At 38.8% G+C, this 21,243-nt stretch overlaps 1 protein-coding gene and 1 non-coding gene across 17 annotated transcripts in view; one reads left to right on the plus strand and one right to left on the minus strand.

Moving 5' to 3' along the window:
- Nucleotides 1-21,243, minus strand: part of OSBPL9 (oxysterol binding protein like 9) — a 209,917-nt gene that overhangs the window by 43,367 nt on the left and 145,307 nt on the right. For 4 of the 16 annotated variants that reach the window (XM_055348541.2, XM_055348548.2, XM_055348593.2 and 1 more), the window contains one exon: nucleotides 5,042-5,110. The exons of 7 other annotated variants lie outside the window; for them this stretch is intronic. In XM_055348541.2, the coding sequence (XP_055204516.1) occupies nucleotides 5,042-5,110 (69 nt within the window). 5 more of the 16 variants (XM_063698807.1, XM_063698804.1, XM_031001686.3 and 2 more) reach the window with 5 other exon arrangements.
- Nucleotides 20,378-20,499, plus strand: LOC115932375 (small nucleolar RNA SNORA26). The gene has a single exon (XR_004068659.1). It is a non-coding gene; the product is annotated as a small nucleolar RNA SNORA26 (small nucleolar RNA).

The following is a 21,243-nucleotide window of genomic DNA, read 5'->3' on the forward strand; positions in this document are numbered from 1 at the left end:
GTAATTGGCTCCCAGTCACCACTAGAACAACAGTAATTTAACAAAGGAACATAAACAAAACCCACCTAGGTTACCTCTATTTTCCCCTTTTTCATTCAGTTTATTCCTCCCTTCCCTTAATGTTAACTTCATATTCTCACTGTTTAGTTCTCCCATTCCTCAACCCACCCCATGATCTCTGAAGTTTTCCTCCCTCCTCCCCTACTAAAGAAAGAACCTCTAAATTTTCTCCTCTTCTAAGAGGTGGCCCCTCTCTAAGTGAAAGTAACAACACCTGTCCTAATCAAGTTTCCTACTCACTTTCACCCTTGGCATGAACATTACACTTAGACGTGGTATAGATGTTTATTTATTTAGAAGGCCTACTTATTTCTCGGTCTAAAAGTGCAGCATTTGCATGTCTTACTTTTTGCATACATAAAGAGTTTAAGCTCCAAGAGCATGGGATTCTTATGTTTTAACTTTAGCCAAAAGAAACTTTTGAGTTCTTAATCTTCTCTGACTGCCACATTTTCATGCCCAGTCATCATACTGTTAAGCAGGGGACTGAGGGTTAGGAACTGCTACTGTAAAAATCCCAACCCAACCACAAAATTCTGCACTAAATGGGTAAAATATACTTGATCAACATACCCATCTCACACTTGACTTTCACTTGTCATCTCCTCCCTGCCTTCGCCCAAAGCATCCTGATTATTTTCACATTCTCATTTTAGTAAACTGAGGCCAAAGTTTATTTTATATTACAGCAACACCTGATCTTTGTATACTTTATCATTAAAGCACTTTTACAACCATTATCTCAAAACATCAAATTGAGATGGTATGGTATTATGGAAACAGTAATGGGCTGGCAAATCTGGCTTCTAATTCTAGTGCATTCACTAACACAATATTGTGGCTGTCCAAATCTGGGTTTTCTTGCCAGCCAAATACGGGCATCCTCCTCCTCCTATTATTAGTACAGCAGCTACTACCTCTACTAAAGACAACAACTAATGACACTATCAATTACTACTATCATAGTACTTTTGTTGCTCTTCCCAAACTAAAATTCAAAAATTCGGAACCAAAGAAAAAATAGAATTTTATTAAAAATCTAAGTCCTATTAAGACCATGGGAAAAATCAACTTATCTCATAATTTGTTTTCTTTTTCAAATTCAAAGGCGATAAATGTCTATTTTACATACATGTCAAGAAACTGTTTGACAATATTACAAAGCCCCTTCCCAATGAGATGACATGTACAAAAACAAAGTTGAAAAAAAAAATCTTAATAAACAATGTATACAAAATCCAGATATATTTATAAAACTGTGTTTAAACTTCTTCATTTTTAAAGATAACCCAAAGAAGTTCCTGTTAGAGACATTTAAAATATACAGTTTGGTGACAAAAGACATAGAAATGGATAAATACATCATATTTCATAGATATTAGAGTACTGTACTATGAAAGAAATGAGCAATTTATTTCCATGTTACTGTGCCACAGAAAAATTAGGACTGTTTGGCTTGTTTTTTGGTTTTATTTTGTTTCACACAGCAATGTAACATGATTATCAATAATTATCAAGACCCAGTTAAAATCAGCTAAATACATTGTTTTTAGTAAATATTTTAAAAGGTTAATGGCATATTCATAAATGAATAAAAAAAGCATCTAAATGAGAGGGGAAAAGTGATCTTTAAGTATTCTCACTCTTCTGAATCCATTTAGAATTAACATTGTAAAAATCTAACTAAAACATCCTTTTTAAACAAATTACCGATTAGATTAAAAATTGTTCAGTGACTGAATGGAAACAGATTTAAATTACTGCTATCTAAACCTTACCTAAATCAATTCTTCAGAAACAACTTTTTGATGTTTGTAGAATCATATAAACCTCACCTTGACTCTCTTCTTAGACTTGCCTCTAGATAGTCTCCCATAACCTTCTTTTAACTCTAGAATAAACTTCACACTTCACAAGGTCCAAGCCAAAGATCTACTCATCAATCCATTTTTCTTTAGGTAATGTGTAACAGGAGGTATATAATGACAGGCCCAGAACTGGCCCAATCACCCTTGCATAGTAATGCAAAAATTTTTCATGTACTTAAAAGGAAAATTTATGTATATAGTTGCCCCATCTGCAACCAATAAAATATCATGTAAAATTCACCGATAACATGAACAAGTAGTTAACAAGTGTTTTCTCAAATCTAGTAAAACTAATACTCTAGAAGAAAGCACAAGTATGACTTTACATTGTGACTTACAGCAGTCACCTAATTCAACCTCCCATTCACAGAAGTTCTTTTCATAACATCTTTGAAAGTCATCTAGTCTTTTCTTAAGTATCTCATGAGATGAGAAACCCACTACTTCCTAATGTAGAGTATTTCATTAAAATTCTCCTGAAGTGTTAACTATTTCTCTTTCCATTCGACATTTAGAACACTAAGCCACAACACTTATTCATATTAATCCTTTTTAATGGAGATTTATTTTTATTTATTTTTTGAGACAGGGTCTTGCTCTGTCACCCAGGCTGGAGTGCAGTGGTACAATCAGGTCTCACTGCAGCCTCAACCTCCTGAGCTCAGGGAATCCTCCCACCTCAGCCTCCCAAGTAGCTGGGACTATAGGCATGTGCCACCAAGCCCAGATAAATTTTTATTTTACTTTTTTTGCAGAGACAGGGTCTTGCTATGTTGCAAGACCCTGTCTCCGCAATAAAATAAAAACTCCTGAGCTCAAGCAATCCTCCCACCTCAGCGTCCCCAAAAGTGCTGAGATTACAAGGTGTGGGCCAATGCGCCCGGCCGAGTTTTAAACAGGACTAAGAATATAATCCTTTACCATATTGAGGGTGGTCTGTCTTTGAAAAGAACTGAGAATAGGGCAAATTCTTTCAGATAGTGTGACTTCATACTTCTTACAGTAGCTTTTGAGAACAAGTAAGCTGGGAGTCAAGTAGATACACATTGTAGTATTCTGTACTTGCTCTATCTAACATTTATCACATTTTATCACAATTGAATATTTGAGTGACTTCTCTGAAGGGTTAAAACTCCGCAAGGGCAGGAACTATGCCATTTATTCATCGCTATACCCATCAGGGCCAGCTCAGTGTTAAATGAACGCACATGGCGCTGGCTACAGTGACTGGAAATTGTTGATGTCACAACATCGGTCTTCCCCTGACCTCCTCTCCCGAGATTTCTCTTACCTTTCTGTTCTCTTTCTCCTATTCTCTACTCCCTCAAGCCTTTTCTCCATGTTGTCTTTCTTTCTCTTTTGTCCAGGTCCTTCAGTAGTAACTGAAGGGATTATGTCGCATTATTGGCACTCAGGACCAAAGAGGTTGCTGCTCTTTGGTTTATTACACTGATGTGAGCCACAGCTCTAATTAGATGATTCCTGTATGAATTCATTTAAAGTTTAAATTATACACAACAATTATAGAGAAATAAAGACAAAATGGTCTGTGATGTAACAAGAAATTAAATTAGAAGAATCTCAATAGAAATTAAACTTCAATCTAACCATAAAATTTAGAAATCTATGTAAAGAAAAACCACTTCTGTGGTGAATATGCTAAAAAAAAATAGTCTCTGTTTTTCAAAAACACTTTATTAATAAAGCTACTCTAGCCTGGGCACAGGGTAAGACCCTCAAAAAAAAAAAAAAAAGAAAAAGAGAGAGAGAAAGAGATGTTGGGGGAGGGAGGGGGGAGAGAGGGAAGGGAAGGGCAAGGGGAAGAGGAAGTAAAGAAAAAAGGGAAGGAAAGGAAAGGAGGAAGGAAGGAAAGAAGGAAGGGAGAGAGAGGGAGAAGGAACGATGGAAGGAAGAGAGGGAGGGAAGGAGGGAAGGAGAGAGGGAAAGAGAGAAAGAAAAGAAGCAAAATCTAAAGTAGATACATAAAGTCAAGAAGAATAACACATACTTCTATATCATCCAGAATCTATGTATCCAGTTTAATAGAGAGGGAAAGAGAAACATATACATCTGGGCCAATTTAAGGGGAATTTCTAAAGTAATATATCTAGACTTGTACAAGAATATCAAACTGCCTCAAAACTGTAAGTCGGTACTTCCTACTACCTTTCTAATACTTAAGTTAAATAACACTACTTTTTTCAGAAGGAACTTAAAAGCTAACAAATGTCAGCAAAATCAATTCTTAATGATTTCAGTTGGGACATTAAACACTATTTATACTTTACACATACACATAACTGAATGTTTTACCCCCATTAAAAGGAGTACTGCAAGAGAAGTCCTTAAAACTGTCTGAAGTACATATAAATTATAGTTGCTTTGGAGAGACACTTCCTTAGTAAAACAATATAAGAGTCAATTCCTGAGGCAGAGTAGGAGCTTTTAAAGTAATTCCTGCTGACAGAGGAAGAGTAATGAACAGTGGAGATAAAGGTGAAATTCTTGAGTCCAGAATCCGGAAATTAAGAAACCTATGGGCAACCTGAGGAACCGAGAATAAGGTAGAACAGGAAGGCTGAGTAATAACATTGTAAAAAGAAATTCACAAATGAGTAATTGTTTTCATATCTAATTTTATTTCACACTGAAAACTTAAAGGATTAAGTGTCCTATATGCAGTACTTTCTTATAGGGCAAAATCATATATAATAAAAATATGTTGTAAAAAAAGAAAAAGAAAATATATTAGAAGTTATTCTTTGTCTCATAGAAAAAATCAGAATAACAAGAAAAACAGGTAAGTTATCAGTAGTAGAACTGTAAATTAAACAACAGCTTAAAAACTTAACAAAGGAAAAACACAGAACAAGCCTCCTAATGAAAAATAAATGGCATGAATCTGGACAAAAGTAGACATTTTTTTTTAAATTAGTAAAACACACACCCTATAATAAAACTAATGAAAACTTAGCAGGAATGTAATTTTGATTAAAATATGAGAATATTGGAAAGTTTATGTTCACAATTAGCAATTTGAGATGACATGCATCACAGATAAGCTTTCATCCAATGAAAGAAGTATAGAGCATACTTACAATTCAATCACTTACAATTATTTTTGAAAATTCAAGAACTGGAGAGATACCAGAAGACTGGAAAAAAGCAAGTGTGGTACTGATCTTCCATAAAAGTAAGGAAAAGAGAGAATAGAAAGTTACCATGCTGTGAGTCTAACATCAATAATCAAGTAAAGGAATAGTAAGAGAAAAATCTGTAACTACACAGAGGAAAAGTAGGTACATGAGCAGCAAGTGGCAAGTTAAAAAAAAAAAAAGATTATGCCAAACATAATGGCCTTTCTTTGAAATTTAAGTTAGCAAATTAAGTTTTTAGAGAAATGACATCTTGTCTCCCTACCAAAAGTGGTTTGACGATGAAAAAAAGTATATTAAAGAGACCAGAAATATTAATTATACCATGATTTTACGTGAGGCACACTAATCTGTGATTTCCTTGGATTACTGAAAATTTGGAAACATTTACAATCCCTACTGTCCCTATGGTTTATCCATTTCTGCTAAGGGAAGAACAGGACTTAGAAGAACAGGAAAGTTCTGGGGTTAAGATTTTCACCTCTTTTAATCCTAAGGAATAGTCAACTATCAATTCATTTGGAGTGAAGATCATCAATTAAAAAATATCCATAAAATTGAGCCTAGTATTAAACCTTTCCTTTCACTATACCTTAGAGAAGTTATTTTCCATTTACCAATGTCTTGATAATCTAAGGCTTCAAATTAGGTTCTTTATTGTCAACATGGTAGCTGTAGTTACCTTACCAACTGCTAGGTACCCCAAGAATGTCCTGAAAAGTAAGGTCTTTTTCTGTAATGCTAAGTAAGCAGCTCTAACATCATGGATGCACAATGTATATTAAATTTTTTTCAGAGTATTAGGTACTCTACTAGACACTTTACAAGCTTTCTCATTTGAGCATTATAATACAGTAAGGTAGACAGATATTAAACCTGTTTTATAAGTGCTTACCCAAATCATCCAGCTGAATTTTTTTTCAATTGGGATATCAACCTAGTCCTTTGACCAAATCCATTATACTTTTCTATTAAATCACAATGATGTTTAAAAGGAATTAATGACAGAAGGGCACTAAAATGTAATCTAAAAACTGCCTGAAGGCCCTTGACATAGTGGAAATGAGCACAGCTTTAAGGACTCATCTAGTTTTAAATCCTGAATCTGCAACTTTCTAATGAATTACCTGTGTGATCTAGCCAAATTACTTTTTTCACCTACATTTTCTCATCCATGAGTATAATAATAAACTACTCAAGGTTACTGGAGAGATTAAATGAGTAATACATGTAAAGTAACACAGTGGTAGGTGTTCTACTTCCCCTTCATAATTTGGAGCCTTAGATAACCAGGATTCACCACTATATCTCCAGGCCCTTACGCATAGAAGGCACTCAGTGAGTACGGATGGATAAAAACAAAACGAATCAAGAACTAGATAATACTATAACCACACGCAATTTTCATACAGATCTACAATCAAGTAAAGGCTATAAGCATAAGTTAAATTGTATTTAACATCTGTTTTAAAAACAAGCTATAAGTTGATGAACTCCCAAGAAGATAATAGAGAATGGTAATAAAAAAGAAATGAATAACAGACAAAACAAGTGGTAAAACACAGTATGGAAAACAGAGCAGGAAAAATATTCCAATATGAGATATTCAGGAAAGCACTGGGTATTATGACTGAACCACAAAAGCTAAACTGTACTTAATTATTACCTTGGTAACAAAGAATCAAACAATATAAAACAATATAAAGAAAATTTTTTTTCATAAAAGAATCTAATTTTTGAACATATGTTAGTGCTTTGAAAAGCCAGAATTGCGTTTATCTTTAAATTTACAAAGTAAGGTTTATGTGTAATGTTCAGTTTCTGCTAAAAAATAAATCCGGTACAGCTAAAATCTGGTACAGGAATCGGGTACAGCTAAAATGCAAGAACTTCATTCATAACCCTTAGCACAATTCCTTACTCTTCATGATACCCTCATCTGATACTAATACACCCTTTGACTTATAGAACAAAACACAAATACTAACTCCATAAAGTGATTTGGTTACTTATACAACTAAACAATAAAGGTTTGGAATTCGTACCATTTTCCTCTATTTAAATCACTGACAGCTTGTCTTTCCCAGACACTCCCAATTTACTCAACAAACCCATATAAGAAGTTACTAAACTAACCAAAACAAACAAAAAACTTAAGTCTGTAAATAGGATGACTGTATATTTTAGTTTGCCTGGGATGGTCAGTTTATGCCTGGTTGTCTCAGCAAAGTTATTATTAGCAGCCTCCTTCACTCTCAAGTATCCCAGTTTAGGCAATAAATTATATGGTCACCCTCTCTATATAGGATATAGCTAGGATTTTTAAGACACAAATGTTATGAAAGGCATATAAAATTGCCTCAGATGATTCAGAATCCAGCAAACTGCCTTTTTAAAAATCTACAAAACCTAAAATGAAATGAGTTTACAGGTTCTGAATGCAGAAAGCAAGCTACAGAAATAAAAGACACTGGAATTCAATGCAGTTAATATTAACTGAGTGCTTACCTTATGCTAGATAAGTACACACATGAATAATACTCAAGTTGCAGTTTTATGTAATTTTACTTATGCACTAGAAGTTTCATTTTAAAAAATGTACACACACACACACACCCCTGAAATATAACACATGAAACAAAAGAAACAAAACACCTGCAGTTACCCCTAGGGAATGGGACTGAGGAATAGGGGCATTTGAGACAGTGACTCTGAGTTTTTATTTTACACATTCATGTTGTTTAATTTTTTAAAATAAATATGCATTTATTTTATAATTTACATTCAAAAGCTTTAGGTAAAAACGTTCAGAAACTACAGGTTATGAACATTTTTAGAAAATTTTATAACCATTTTAGCATGCAAGGTCATAAGCATTATTCTTTTAAAATTATCTATAAAATTCTAAAATGTTTTCCAGGACTAAATCTGGCAAATGCTAACGCTGCTTAGATACACCTTTCCAAGCAAAAAAGTAGGATAGCAGATTTATAATATCATTTAAAGGTAAAGCACGCACTAGCAAAAAGCACTTAAAACTTCGTAATCACTATACTGGAATAAATAAAATAATGAAAAGTGGCCAATATAACCAAGCGAAATGGCAAAGTTTTTTTTCCACATCCTTCCTGCCAACAACATGATCATGACTCAACATATAAGAAAGCAATCTCTTAAAGAAGAAAACACCTACTACAGCACACCACCTAACAAAAGCACTGTTGGACTATGTAGTGCCGGCAATCAGCCAACACTTTTCTTCTGAGATACTTTAGTTGCTTAGGCTACTTGCAGTATCTTTCTTAAAAGTCATGGAGTAAATCATTCCAGGATCTAAATAAACTCTGAGAGGTTTACTAGTACAGGATGAAAGAAAAATATTCTTCCATTCCCCAACCTCAGATTAAGAGCATTTTGGAAAGCCTATCTGGAGTCTACTTTTAAGGATCCATCAAAAATGAGTAAATTTCCTGGAAATGTGTTCTACAAATAACTAGGAAAAATTAACATTAAATACGTGAATCCTTAAACTGAGTACTTTAGTAGTTAGTTCAGGTTCTGAAATAACTGCAAAATTCTTATAGCCTAATACTTCTTGAAAATTTGATTATGAAATGTTTTCAAAAACAAAACCTGATATATTAATCTAACAAGACTGAATCTCTACAGCAGAATATAACAAATTGACAAATTAACACTCAAGGTGATAGCTAGTCAGGACTAACAGATGATCAGTCACAGGCAAACAAAATAAAACAACGACCCTGACTTGAATAGACTCAACAATTGTTCTGACATTTATCTCTTAGAAATTATATATGCCAAAGCTGTCTTCATATATCTGATTTTAGCTGCCAATGAGTACCAGAAGAAAACAGATTCAGTTTTCGCTAAAGTTGTTAAAAAGTGCATACAAAATTACTGATTTAGTTTAATTGTCAGAATCTATCAAGATGATATAAAATACAAGCCAATGAAGACAGGACTTCATTTTATTCTCTACTATCTCCACCTGGCTAGTGTTTGGTTTGTAGCAAGTCCTCAAAAAAATTTTGTAAATGAATTAAGGAATTCTGCAATGTGCCCACCTGTTAACATTTAAACACAAAAAGTAATCAAGGAACTAGTTCTTGCAGATTATAAATCAGAATATTCATGGAAAAATCATAAATAACTCATAGAGTTATTTTAAGGGATTTATTATATTAGTTGGTTGCTGTAATGTATGGCTGCTGAATTTTTCCAAGGCTAAACGTTTTTAAGAAGAAAGAGAAACTGACTAGGAGAAAAACACATTGAAATAAATGGTAGTAAAACAAGAAACAAGATGAGGCAATGACAATCTTCTTGTCTCTCTAAAAACTCACTCTCTCACACTAAATCTTATCCTGAGCACATTTTTACACATACTATGCTGGGCCTTAGAATTCAGTGTTACAATAATTACTTATTCACTGAGCATCTCTTATGACTATGGCCCTGTGCCGGATCCTTTGGGGATGCCAAGATGAAGCAGACACAGATCTAAAAGAGTTTCATTCTATTAGAGGGAATATATATCTGTCTATAAATAATTGATTCAAGCATGGTAAAATGTTATCAGAAAAGCACGAAGAAATTCAAAGGAGAAAGTTATAAGGACGAGAAAGCTTTCACAGAGGATGCAATTGAGAGTGTACGATTTGGACAGAAATGGGAGGGGTAAAGCATTACAGCAGTGGGCCCTGGCAGGAAACAGCATAATCAGATACAATGTTTGAACTTTTCTTTAATCAAGTGACTACAGTACCCATAGAAGTGAGAGTAGGGCTAAGAAAACTAACAAGAGATGCTGAGGTACTCAGGAATTAAGAGCTGCAAGTAGCCTGAAGGGGCAAGGAAACAAACAAGGTTCCCACCGGCCAGAGGAGGAGCTACTCAGTGGACATGGACGGCTGTAAAACAGTCACTGCCAGAACTGCCTCAAAGCATGGAAGGAGCAGAAGGAACAAATACTCCAAAGGCCTTTTTTCCCTTCCATTTTCTGTCACTGCTTCCTATTTGCTAAACCCCAACCAGAAGCCAAGGGATAAAGGATCCCAGATGCTGCAAGCTGTAAAAGTCAGCCTCCTAGAGCACAGAAGAGAGAAGGCCAGAGAACAAATCTGCAAGAAAATGGAGAATAACCAGAAAAGGCATATTCCCAAACTGAGGAGCTGAGAAGCACAAGGAGGCCAACTGAGGAACAATATTCTGTTACAGAAGAATGTATGTTTTTTGGATCTGGATGCTGAATCTCAAGGAAACCAAAATTAGTGGCTAAAAATGGGAATAAGTACTAGGGTTTGGGGGGGAAAGGCGACCAAGGGGTGGAGACTACCAGGGCAGCACCCTGAGTCTCTCTGGAGAAAATAAAAGAGCAAGAGTCATCTAGGCTCTGGCCCTAGTCATTTACTCTCTAGCTATGTGACCATGGGCAAGTCGTTTAGCTGCTTTGAGACTGATTTCTCCACAATAATAAAAATTTTTAAAAAGGTAGAAATGGAATTAGAACTTGAAAATTCTCTCCAGCTCTAGGATTCTGTGATGCCAATACTTCCAGGTAAACAACTAGGTTCACCAGGAGGATAAATTCCTAACCATATTGGAAAACCTGGGGCCCGTGTATTCACCTTAATAAAAATTAATTTCATTTAAATAAACACAGTAAGAATTTACAGGTTCCAACTGCAGCCAAGTCCTCCACGGTATGACAAAATATGTCAAAACACAAGCAAACTGTCATTTAGTGTAACCTTGAAACTGAGTGAGAAAGACTAACACAACCAGATTTTAAAACATGCTCTGGAATGCAGAGAATGCAAAGAACCAACGGAGTAAGCAGAATAACTTAATTGAAGTGGCACATTTTGGAAAAAACGAGTTGTTCAGTCAATACAGCAAAGAAGCCAAGTTCCTAAAGGTGTCTCCAGAAATAAATGAACTCCAATATGGCAGGAACTACAGTTCTCTTCTCTCTCTCCTGCGTGCGCACATGTACACACACACATACAGAGCAACCAAACCATTCATTCATGACACATATATTTATTTAATGTCTATTATGGCCAGGTACTATCATCATCTTCAAAGGATGTCTTTAAGGACAATAGAGATAATATTAATAGCAAATATAATTAAACATTACCTAATCATCTGGAATGAGCTCAAATTTCACCTTTAAAGCAGTTTCCCTGACATTCTAGCTAGCCTACATGCTTTTTCCTAAGATACTAACAATACTCCAGAACCAATTAGTACTCGTACTACTATTAGTATTATTTTAATCATGTTAGAGGTCCTATAGATTGGGTAGGGGAAGGTGGGGAGTCCTGGAAGTCTGCCCACTTTTTTTTTTTTTTTTTTTTTTTTTTTTGAGACAGAGTCTCGCTCTGTCACCCAGGCTGGGGTGCAATGGTGTGACCTCGGCTCACTGCAACCTCCTCCTCCCAGGTTCAAGCAATTCTCCTGCCTCAGCCCCCCAAGTGGCTGGGCTTACAGATGCCCACCACCACGCCCAGCTAATTTTTGTACGTTTATTAGAGATGAGGTTTTACCATGTTGGCCAGGCTGCTCTCCAACTCCTGACCTCAGGTGATCTGCCAGCCTGGGCCTCCCAAAGTGCTAGGATTACAGCGTGAGCCACCGCACCCGGCCCTGCTCACCATTTTTAGCACTGCTTCTAAACATTTTTCCAATCCCCCGTTTCTTATGTCTGGTAGCAACCAGGGAGCTTGGTGACCTAGGAAGCATTTTTAACTCACAGGGAAAAACCTAACTCCAGTAAAACTGAGTCAAAGGTTTACACACTTAAGCTATTATCGTCACATATTTTGATCACTTAAGCACTTACTGAACACCTACTATGTGCCATGCACTAAACTAGGGACAAAAGCCCCGGGGATACAAAGATGAGTGAGAACCCCAGATCTCTAGGAAATCAGGGTTTAATGCAAGAATCAGATATGTTTAAAAATTTACAATACAACTTAGTGAAGGCTGTGATATGGAGATATGAGCAAAGTGCTGTAGTAGCACACACAAGAGTAACAAACTCACCCTGCCTGAAGCAAGGCATCATAGAAAAGGTTAACACAGGAGCTGTATGCTAAGGAAGAACTGGAGGCTTACCACTTGAGATACAGTGGGGTAATCTAAGCAAGAAAGAAAGGCTGTGAAAAGACAAATAACTGTGAGAGGCTATGGCATGTTCTCAATGAGAAACAGTTCACAGCGGATGCCGTGGGTAAAGCACCTGGAGCTGAGTCTGGACTCAGAGATAAATCAGGACCAGAATATGAAGAAGGGCCTCCAGGACATGCTGGGCAGCTGGACTCTGGCAAGGAGGAGCCAAAACACATTCTTAACCATAAGAGCGGCAACCCATTCCAAATTTGTTTTTGGATAAAAAGGATGGGTAAGGGGAGTCCAGTGACAGACTAGTCAGAAAGCCTTGCAAAAGTCTAGGTGAGAGACCATGAGGGCCTGAATTAAAGCATTATCATCTAGAAAAAAGTGACGAATCTGAAAAATATTACTAAGGCAAACATAACAGGACCTGGTGACTGGAGATGGAAAATAAGGAAGATGGAAAGTAGCTTTAAATGCCTGTGTGTGGTAGAACTTCATTAAAATATTCAAGGAGGAATACTTGGCTTAATTACATTGTCAGTATAAGAACTATACTTTCAAGCTTAACAATCTTTGTTTAAACCTTTACTGAAAAGCTTCCTAAATATAATTTTCTAAGTATACTACAGTAATCACAAAGTCTTTTTTCTATATAAGAATCATCATAAATATCTGTTTTCACTCTACAGTATAAAGTTTAGCTACAGATAGAACTCAACATACCCCAGGGGACATCCTAGAATTTGCTTCTCTGAACAAAAGCCTGATTATCAGATTTTCTTGTCATCGTCCCCTTTCTTAATCAACAGCATGCAAACCATGTGAGTGCCTGACTTTCCAACCAGCAGAACACGGTGCTATCAAAATAATGCTCTTTCCTGGCTGAACCAAACTTATAGCTAAATTCCCTACTAATCTTAATATCAACAGAGATTGAAGTGGGATGGCTGAGCGTACAAAATATAATAATCTTTTCACATTAAAAAACATTTGAAAAATTTCACATTAAAAATATCATAGAACTTTAGAAATACCAAAATGAACGTGACCAGTAGACAGCCTTTGCAGCCTCGTATTTACTGAAAGGCACTTCCAAATTCATCGTCATCTCTGTCAAAGCCAAACTCAGGGCACTTTGGAAACAGATGAAACTTGTCTGTTGTCTTTCGTGTTTCTCATTTAAGCTCTCAAATCAGACTACAAATCTGTTTTTTTCTTTAAGAGATTTTTTTTTTTTTTTTTTTTTTTTTTTTTTTTGGAGACAGACTCTTGCTCTGTCGCCAGGCTGGAGTGCAGTGGCACGATCTCGGCTCACTGTAAGCTCCCCCTCCCGGGTTTATGCGATTCTCCTGCCTCAGCCTCCCGAGTAGCTGGGACTATAGGCGCCCGCCACCACGCCCGGCTAATTTTTGTGTTTTTAGTAGAGACGGGGTTTCACCATGTTGGCCAGTCTGGTCTCGAACCCCTGACCTCAAGAGATCCGCCCGCCTCGGCCTCCCAAAGTGCTGGGATTATAGGCAGCACTGTAATTACAGGCGTGAACCACTGCGCCCGCCTTTTTGTTTTGTTTTGTTTTGCTTTGAGACAGAGTCTTGCTCTCTGTCATCCAGGCTAGAGTGCAGCGGTGCAATCATAGCTCACCGCAACCTCAAACTCTTGGGCTCAAGGGATCCTTCCACCTCAGCTTCCCAAGCAGGTGGGACCACAGGTGCACATCACCACCATGCTCAGCTCATTTTTAAATTTTTATTGGGGCAGGGGCGGGGGGAAGATTCTGGCTTTGTTGCCCAGGCTGGTCTCCAGCTCCTGGACTCAAACAATTCTCCCGCCTCAGCCTCCCAAAGTGTTGGGATTGCAGGTCTGAGCCACCACGCCTGGCCCAAATCTGACTTTTAATCATACACCTTCCCTGAACTAGAAAAGGTAATACGGTATTTTTATTTAGGTTGTCTCTTGTCGGGCTGCACCAAAAAAAAAAGGTGGGGGGGAGTAAAGCAATATATTTAAAGTATAAATAAATGACAGGTGCTAACAGTATTCATTAAAGGCTTTCATCACCTACTTAGTTCAATACAAGCAGTGTTCAAGAGAGATTATTCATAATTAACTACGTGAGAATTTCCAGTTTTAAAGTTCACTGTAAAAACTTTTAAAACTACAACTACTATTCTAAGATGCTTCCAGCTTCTCCACTGAGAAACTAGGAATTACTTGATTTTAACTTCCTTAATACAGCTAAAAGTAAACAGTTTAATCAAAAAGCAAAACAAAGTATTACTTCAAATTAGCAAAACTGGTTTTCTTGTTCAATACATCTCTCAACCTTTCATAACAAATACTTATAATACAGTATGAATGTCAGCAAAAAGTGCATTCCTCAAATATGCTTCCTAGTCCATTAATTATACTCAACTTTCCATAACTCGGCTGGGCTAAGAACCCCATAAAACTATACCAAAGTTTTCAGTATTTTTGCACAAGCTACCCAAAAAGCGTAAAATCACCTCCTTCCCGACACACATACTCAAAAACAATAGCATCCGTAATTACTTTATACACAAAAAATACAGGGCCAGGCACGAACACAGTGCCAAAAATAAACCACCACCAAAAAACACTTGGCCTGCAACTGGAGATTCTATTAATGGGCAACTGGTCAAAATTAAGCTTTCACATAAAAGAAAGCTTAACTTTTCTGCTTAAAATCATATTCTGAGACAGCTTTCAAAAGGAAAATAGAGCTCCACAAAAATGAATAGAAAAAAAGAGACCTCCTCCAAAGTCTCATTTGGGGGCGAATGCCCTCTCGGTGGAACTGGAGGCCCTGACCTCAGCCTCCACCCCATCTAGGCTGAGGAACTGAGAACTCCCAAGGAAGAGGGGCCCGGGCAGCCACGTCGTCCTACTCACCCCAGGGGGCGGCGGGAAGGAGGCAGGGTGAGCACGACATTCGCGCCCCGGCCTGGCGGCCGGGACCCCGGGGACTCAGGGGTAGGGGCCGGCCCCTCTCCCAGACCCTCGGGGTCTACTCACTCCGCAAGTGGCCAGCAAGAAAGCCATTCGCCAAGGCCCCCGCCCTCTGTGCCTCCAGGGGAGGTAGCCGGGGGCTGCTCCCGAGCACCCCTTTTTCTTCTCCCCTCGACCGGATCCCCGGATTGCGGCGCAAGCGGTACTGACTGAGGTTCAGCCCGTCCCCCGGGACACCCCCTTCACCCCCCCACCCCTTTCCCGTCCCCTCCCCGGCGGAGGGGCCGCCCCGATTGGCTGGCCCTGGCGGCTCCTGGCAAAGAGACCCCTGGCGATTGGCCATGGGTCACCTGCTGTAGGAGGTGAGGGCCGACGATTGGCGGTTGGGCCAGTTTTGGGTGGAGAGGCCGAGGGAGCCGGCAGCTCGCGGGAGGGGTGCGCAGCGGCGGCACGGCGTCCGGAGCGCCCCGCCCAGACCCGCGACCCAGCCGCCTCCGCGGGGGGCGGGGGCTCACCTTGGGGGAGTGCGCCTGGGGACACGCGGCTTCTGAGGCGCCGGCGCTGCTGGAGGAAAGGGAGGTTGCGCTCTGGGACGCTCAGCCTGGTTTCGGGGCTTCAGCCCCGCGGATTCCCACTGGGTAGCGGCTGGAGAAGGGCCCGCGGGCGCCAGCGTGCCTCACCTACACCCACCGGCTTCTAACGTGCCATCTAGTTTATGGCAGCTGTGGAGCCTGGTCCCCGGAGTTTCATCTTGATAACGGATTTTGCTTACTTCCGGAAAGTTGTGTCGCGTGGGGGTTGATGGAGTGAGGGGAGGAGGAGATACTATATCGGTAAACAAAAGCGTGAGCGCCTATATTTTTATTAATCCGGTGAGACATCGTGGGCTTGCTGTTGTGCCACAGCTCCATAAGGAATGTAGGTGGCTTGTAAAGATGCTTCAGGAATCCAAATGGCGCAAACTGCAGATTGTATCAAAAGTCTGGACTTAAGAGGACCTCGACAGAGAATCACCCAAAATGCAGGGAATCACAGACATAAGTGATTAACTTATTGATCTGGAGGACTAGCTCCTTTTCCGCTCTTGCTGGTTTTTCTTATGGTTAGGTATCTTCCTATCCCGCCCCCTTTCAGGACTCTACTAAACGTCCAATTATCTTTTGTACTTTTATGGCTCTACTGGTACCCACTGCAAGACCTAGCACAGGGCACACTGCACAAACAGCGCGATGCTGGCCAGGCGCGGTGGCTCACTCCTGAAATCCCAGCACTTTGGGAGGCGGAGGCTGGGAGAGGCGGGGGAAGGAGGGGGGATTCGAGGCCAGGAGTTGAAGACCCCAAAAACAACAAAAAAAGGCGCAATGCTTGTTGAATAAATATGCTAACCTGCTGGACTCAGTGTTAAAGATACCTTCAATTTGTTGTATGTAAATCACTTCAAAATGCCCAACACCAGATGCACTCTCCCCTTCCCCCTACCCACTCTAAAAGCTGGGTACTCTGCCAGGGCTCCCTGTCTCAGTAAATGAAACTGCTATCATCCACCCTAATACGCAAACCATAAACCTAGTAGTCCTCCTAGACACCTTCCCCATTTCACATTCAGTGCATCACCAAGTTCTGTCATTTTTACCTCCTAAATACACTCTCCATTCTGTCCATCTCTCTCCATTGCCACCACCCTATAACAGGTCCTGGCCTGTTGGAATAATCTTACTAAAGTCTTCTTGAATCTACTCTGGCTACTCCAATTCATTCTCAACACTAGAGCCAGAGCAGTATTTCTATAACCAGTTTTATTACCCCTTCATTGCCTCCCCCAATTAAAGAACTTTAACTGCTTTCCACTGAGTTGTTCTTAGGATACAATTCAATATTTAACAATGGCTGACAAGGTTTAGCCTTACCTACCGATTAGCTCCATCTTTTACCTTGTAGTACCTATTTTCTGCTTTGCACACAATGGCCTTTTTCAAACTCCTTTAATTTGCCAAGGACTTTCCAATTTTAGGGCCTTGGCGCATGCTGTTATTTCTTTTATACTGTCCCCTTGACATCAATCCCCACACTTCACTTATTTACTTCTACTCATCATCATTTCCTCCCTGCCAATGTCAGTTCTTGCTATCTTACATCGTCATAGCCCATGTAACTCTCCTTTGTGGAACTTACTACAGCTGTAATTTTACATTTATCTTAGTTATTTATTTAAATTTTTTTAGAGACAAAGTCTCACAGGTCTCATGTTGCCCATGCTGAACTCAAACTCCTGGGCTCAAGTGATCTTCCTGCCTCAGGAATAGCTGGGACTACAGGCGCACACACCACCTTACCTGAGTTATTCTTTTTAATTAACTTTATAGAGTCATAATTTACATGTGATAAAATGTATCCATTTTAAATGTACAATATATTTTCATAAACATATGCACACATGTAACCACCACGATTAAGAAATAAAGTATTTTCCATCACCTGGGAACTTCCCTCATGCTTCTCTACAGTCAATCCCATGAACCACTGCTCTGCTTTCTATTTGTGTTATTCTTTGATTAATGTTGATCTATACCACTAGACTGTAAGCTTAACGAAGTGAGGATCCTATCTAATTCTGTTCAGCATTATATCATTATTTAGTAGAATTCCTGGCGCATACGAAGTCCTCAAACAGATTTCTTATGGTAATAGATTCTGAAAATAAACATTAATTCTCTGATAAATAACAATAAACTATAAACAATGGTGGAGGGGAAAAAAAACATCAATTTTGCCAGATGTCCACGGTCAGTATTTAACCTTCACTAATACTCTTTTAAATTTTCCTTTAATAGCTGCTTTTCTAGCAGTTAATGTTGTGCCTGGGCAGCCCTAGGGACTTAATTCCATATTAGCTGATCAAACGGTTCTCTAAGCCAGTAAAAAAAAAAAAAAAAAGCCTACATCTCTAATTCTGCCCATGCACTGTACTGTTTGACCCTACAAGGGACAAAATACTTATTTACTCTATGTTACAATTACATATTAAGAGATCCCAGCTCCAATCCAAAGTCTACATTTTCATAATTTAATACTACAGATAGCTATTTGTTGCAGACATGCAATTCTCATATTCCTAATCTTAGTGTAAAGTTAGTGTTCATAAAAGAGGTAGCATTTAAAATAAAAAGTAATTACACAACACAAAGCAAATTTACCTATCTTGTACCAAGAAGCTATAACCAAATTTGACAACTCATGCTGTTAAAAAAACAGAAACAAAACTAAAAGCTGTTAAAGCCTATTATGAGTTGAAAAAGGAAAAAACCCCAAAGCTGTTTCAAAACAAAGTGACCAGTGCCTAAAACTCATATGTGACAGGTGATTTCCAACCCATGAATCAGATTTTCAACTCTTCTTTCAACTATATAACTAAGGCTATTAGGCGATTAAATTACTATATGACTGTTGAGCAAAAAAAAAAAAAAAAAAAAATAGGCCGTGCCTATTACCTATACCTACTAAGATGAAAAGAAAATTTTAATTATACAGAATTCATGTACTACTTTCAAAAATTTTTCTGCTAGGGAGCCCAATAATGTTTACCTAGAAATCACATTCTGCTCTAATGTCACCCCAGACACAGATGAAAAATGCTTTGGTAGCAATGGAAGAAAAAAAAGAAGAAAAAATATAAAAAGCCAAATTAGGTGAGACTTCAGGTTTCTGATCTAGCATGTTAAGAAACTTAGAAGTACCACTGTGTTCTAACAACATGTAAAACACTGAACAAACTGAAAAACCAACAACTCTTCTTAAATCTGTAAGAGAAGTGAGGTCACAGGGAAAACTGATGACTCCCAGATTAGGAGACCAACAGGCAAATATAGAGAATCACAACTTCCCTGAGCAAAAACTCACAAGGGGCAACCTCCATGGGAACCAGCACCCATGGGAACCACTTAATGAACAGTAAATATATTTTATCTTCCTTATGGTTTTCTTAATAACATCTTCTTTTCTCTTTATTGTAAGAATACAATATATAATACAGAAAACATATAAAATATGTATTAATCAACTGTTTATGTTATTGGCAAGGCTTCCAGTCAATAGCAGGCTATGAGTAGTTAAGCTCTGGAGGAGTCAAAAGTTGTATGTGGGTTTTCAACTGCACGGGTGGTAGGGAAACCTGATCTGTATTTGACAAATTGGTGGAAGCTCAGTACAGACAAGTCTGAAAGATATAAACTCCAGGGACATGTAGTAATATGGGCAGGGGGGAGAACCACAGTTTTGTGAGTTTTACCTCCAGGAGCTCAGTAAGGGTCATCACAGTGAATACTGGGGGAAAAAAAATCCCCTAATGCGTCCCCTCTAGGCTTCTTTGTAGGAGAAAGTATTTAATATATACCCAACTTCAGTCCTCTCTAGCCCTACTCTCCCACTTACAGGATGGACTTGAGAAGCACATGTGAAGTTGACAAAAGTTCACTAACAGACTGAAAATGTTTCCCCTCCATGCACACCTTACCACCACATTACTAAAGGTCCACTCACAGCAGTTCCTGTTACCTAATGCATCATGTATGGCTATCAAGAAAAAGTTATAAGACATATTAAATAGGAAAAAACACAGCTGGAAGAGACACAGTAAGCATCGAAACTAGACTTGGATGTTGCAGGGATGTTGGAATTGTTACACCAGAAATTTGAAATAATTATGATAAATATCCTAAGAACTCTAATGGACAAAGTAGAAACCATGCAAGAACAGATGGGCAATGTAAGCAGAAAGACAGAAATTTTAAGAAAGCATCAAAAAGAAATGCTACTGATCAAAAAGACTGTAACAGAAATGAAGACTGCCTTTAATGGGCTTATTAGTAAACTAGACAAAGCTGAGGAAAGAATATCTGCACTTGAGAGTATCTCAACAGACACCTACAAAACCGAGAAGCAAAGGAAAAAAAAGACTGGAAAAAAAAACGCCTGGAACAAAATATCCAATAACTGTACGACAACCACAAAAGCATAATGGGAACACCAGAAGAAGAAACAGAGAAAAGAACTGAAGAAAAATTTGAAACGATGACAGAGAATTTCTACAAATTAATGTGAGACATCAAACCGCAGATGAAGAAAGCTCAGAAAACACCAAGCAGGATAAATGGCATAAAAATGGCATAGACACCCTTTCCTGTGCCCTTTTAAGGTTGACGCAGTGCTTTAAGGGGCTAACACAGAAGGGTAAAGGAAGTCTCCATAAACCCCAGAGAAGAGATTGTAAAGCTCCTCTTTAGATCCTTTCTGGAGTCACACCTGAGAAAACAAAAACAAACAAGCAAAAAAACCCTGACAGCTAGGCATATAATTTTCAAACTACTGAAAATCAAAGATAAAGAAAAAAATCCTGAGAGAAGCTAGAGGGGTAAAAAACTCAACTTGCCTACAGAAGAGCAAAAATAAAAATTACATCTGACATCTCCTCAGAAACTATGTAAGCAAGAAGAGTGGGCCAGGTGCGGTAGCTCACACCTGTAATCCCAGCAATTTGGGAGGCCGAGATGTGCGAATCACGAGGTCAGGAGTTCGAGACCAGCCTGGCCAACATGGTGGAACCCCCGTCTCTACTAAAAATGCAAAAAATTAGCTGGGCATGGTGGTGGGCGCCTGTAATCTCAGCTATTCAGGAGGCGGAGGCAGGAGAATCACTTGAACCCAGGAGGCGGAGGTGGCAGTGAGCTGAGATCGCGCCACTGCACTCCAGCCCAGGCGACAGAGTGAGACTCCATCTCAAAAAGAAGAAAAAAAAGAAAAGTGGAATGAAATATTTCTTTAAAGTACTGAGAGAGATCAGGCACGGTAGCTCAGGCCTGTAATCCCAGGATTTTGGGAGGTTGAGGTGGGTGAATCACTTAAGGTCAGGAGTTTGAGACCAGCCTGGGCAACATGGCAAAACCCTGTCTCTACTAAAAATACAAAAATTAGCAGGCGTGGTGGCGCACTCCTGTAATCCCAGCTACTTGGGAGGCCAAGGCACAAGAATCGCTTGAATCTGGGAGGTG

This window comes from Gorilla gorilla, chromosome 1 (assembly GCF_029281585.2).
Source record: "Gorilla gorilla gorilla isolate KB3781 chromosome 1, NHGRI_mGorGor1-v2.1_pri, whole genome shotgun sequence".
Lineage (NCBI taxonomy): Eukaryota > Metazoa > Chordata > Mammalia > Primates > Hominidae > Gorilla > Gorilla gorilla.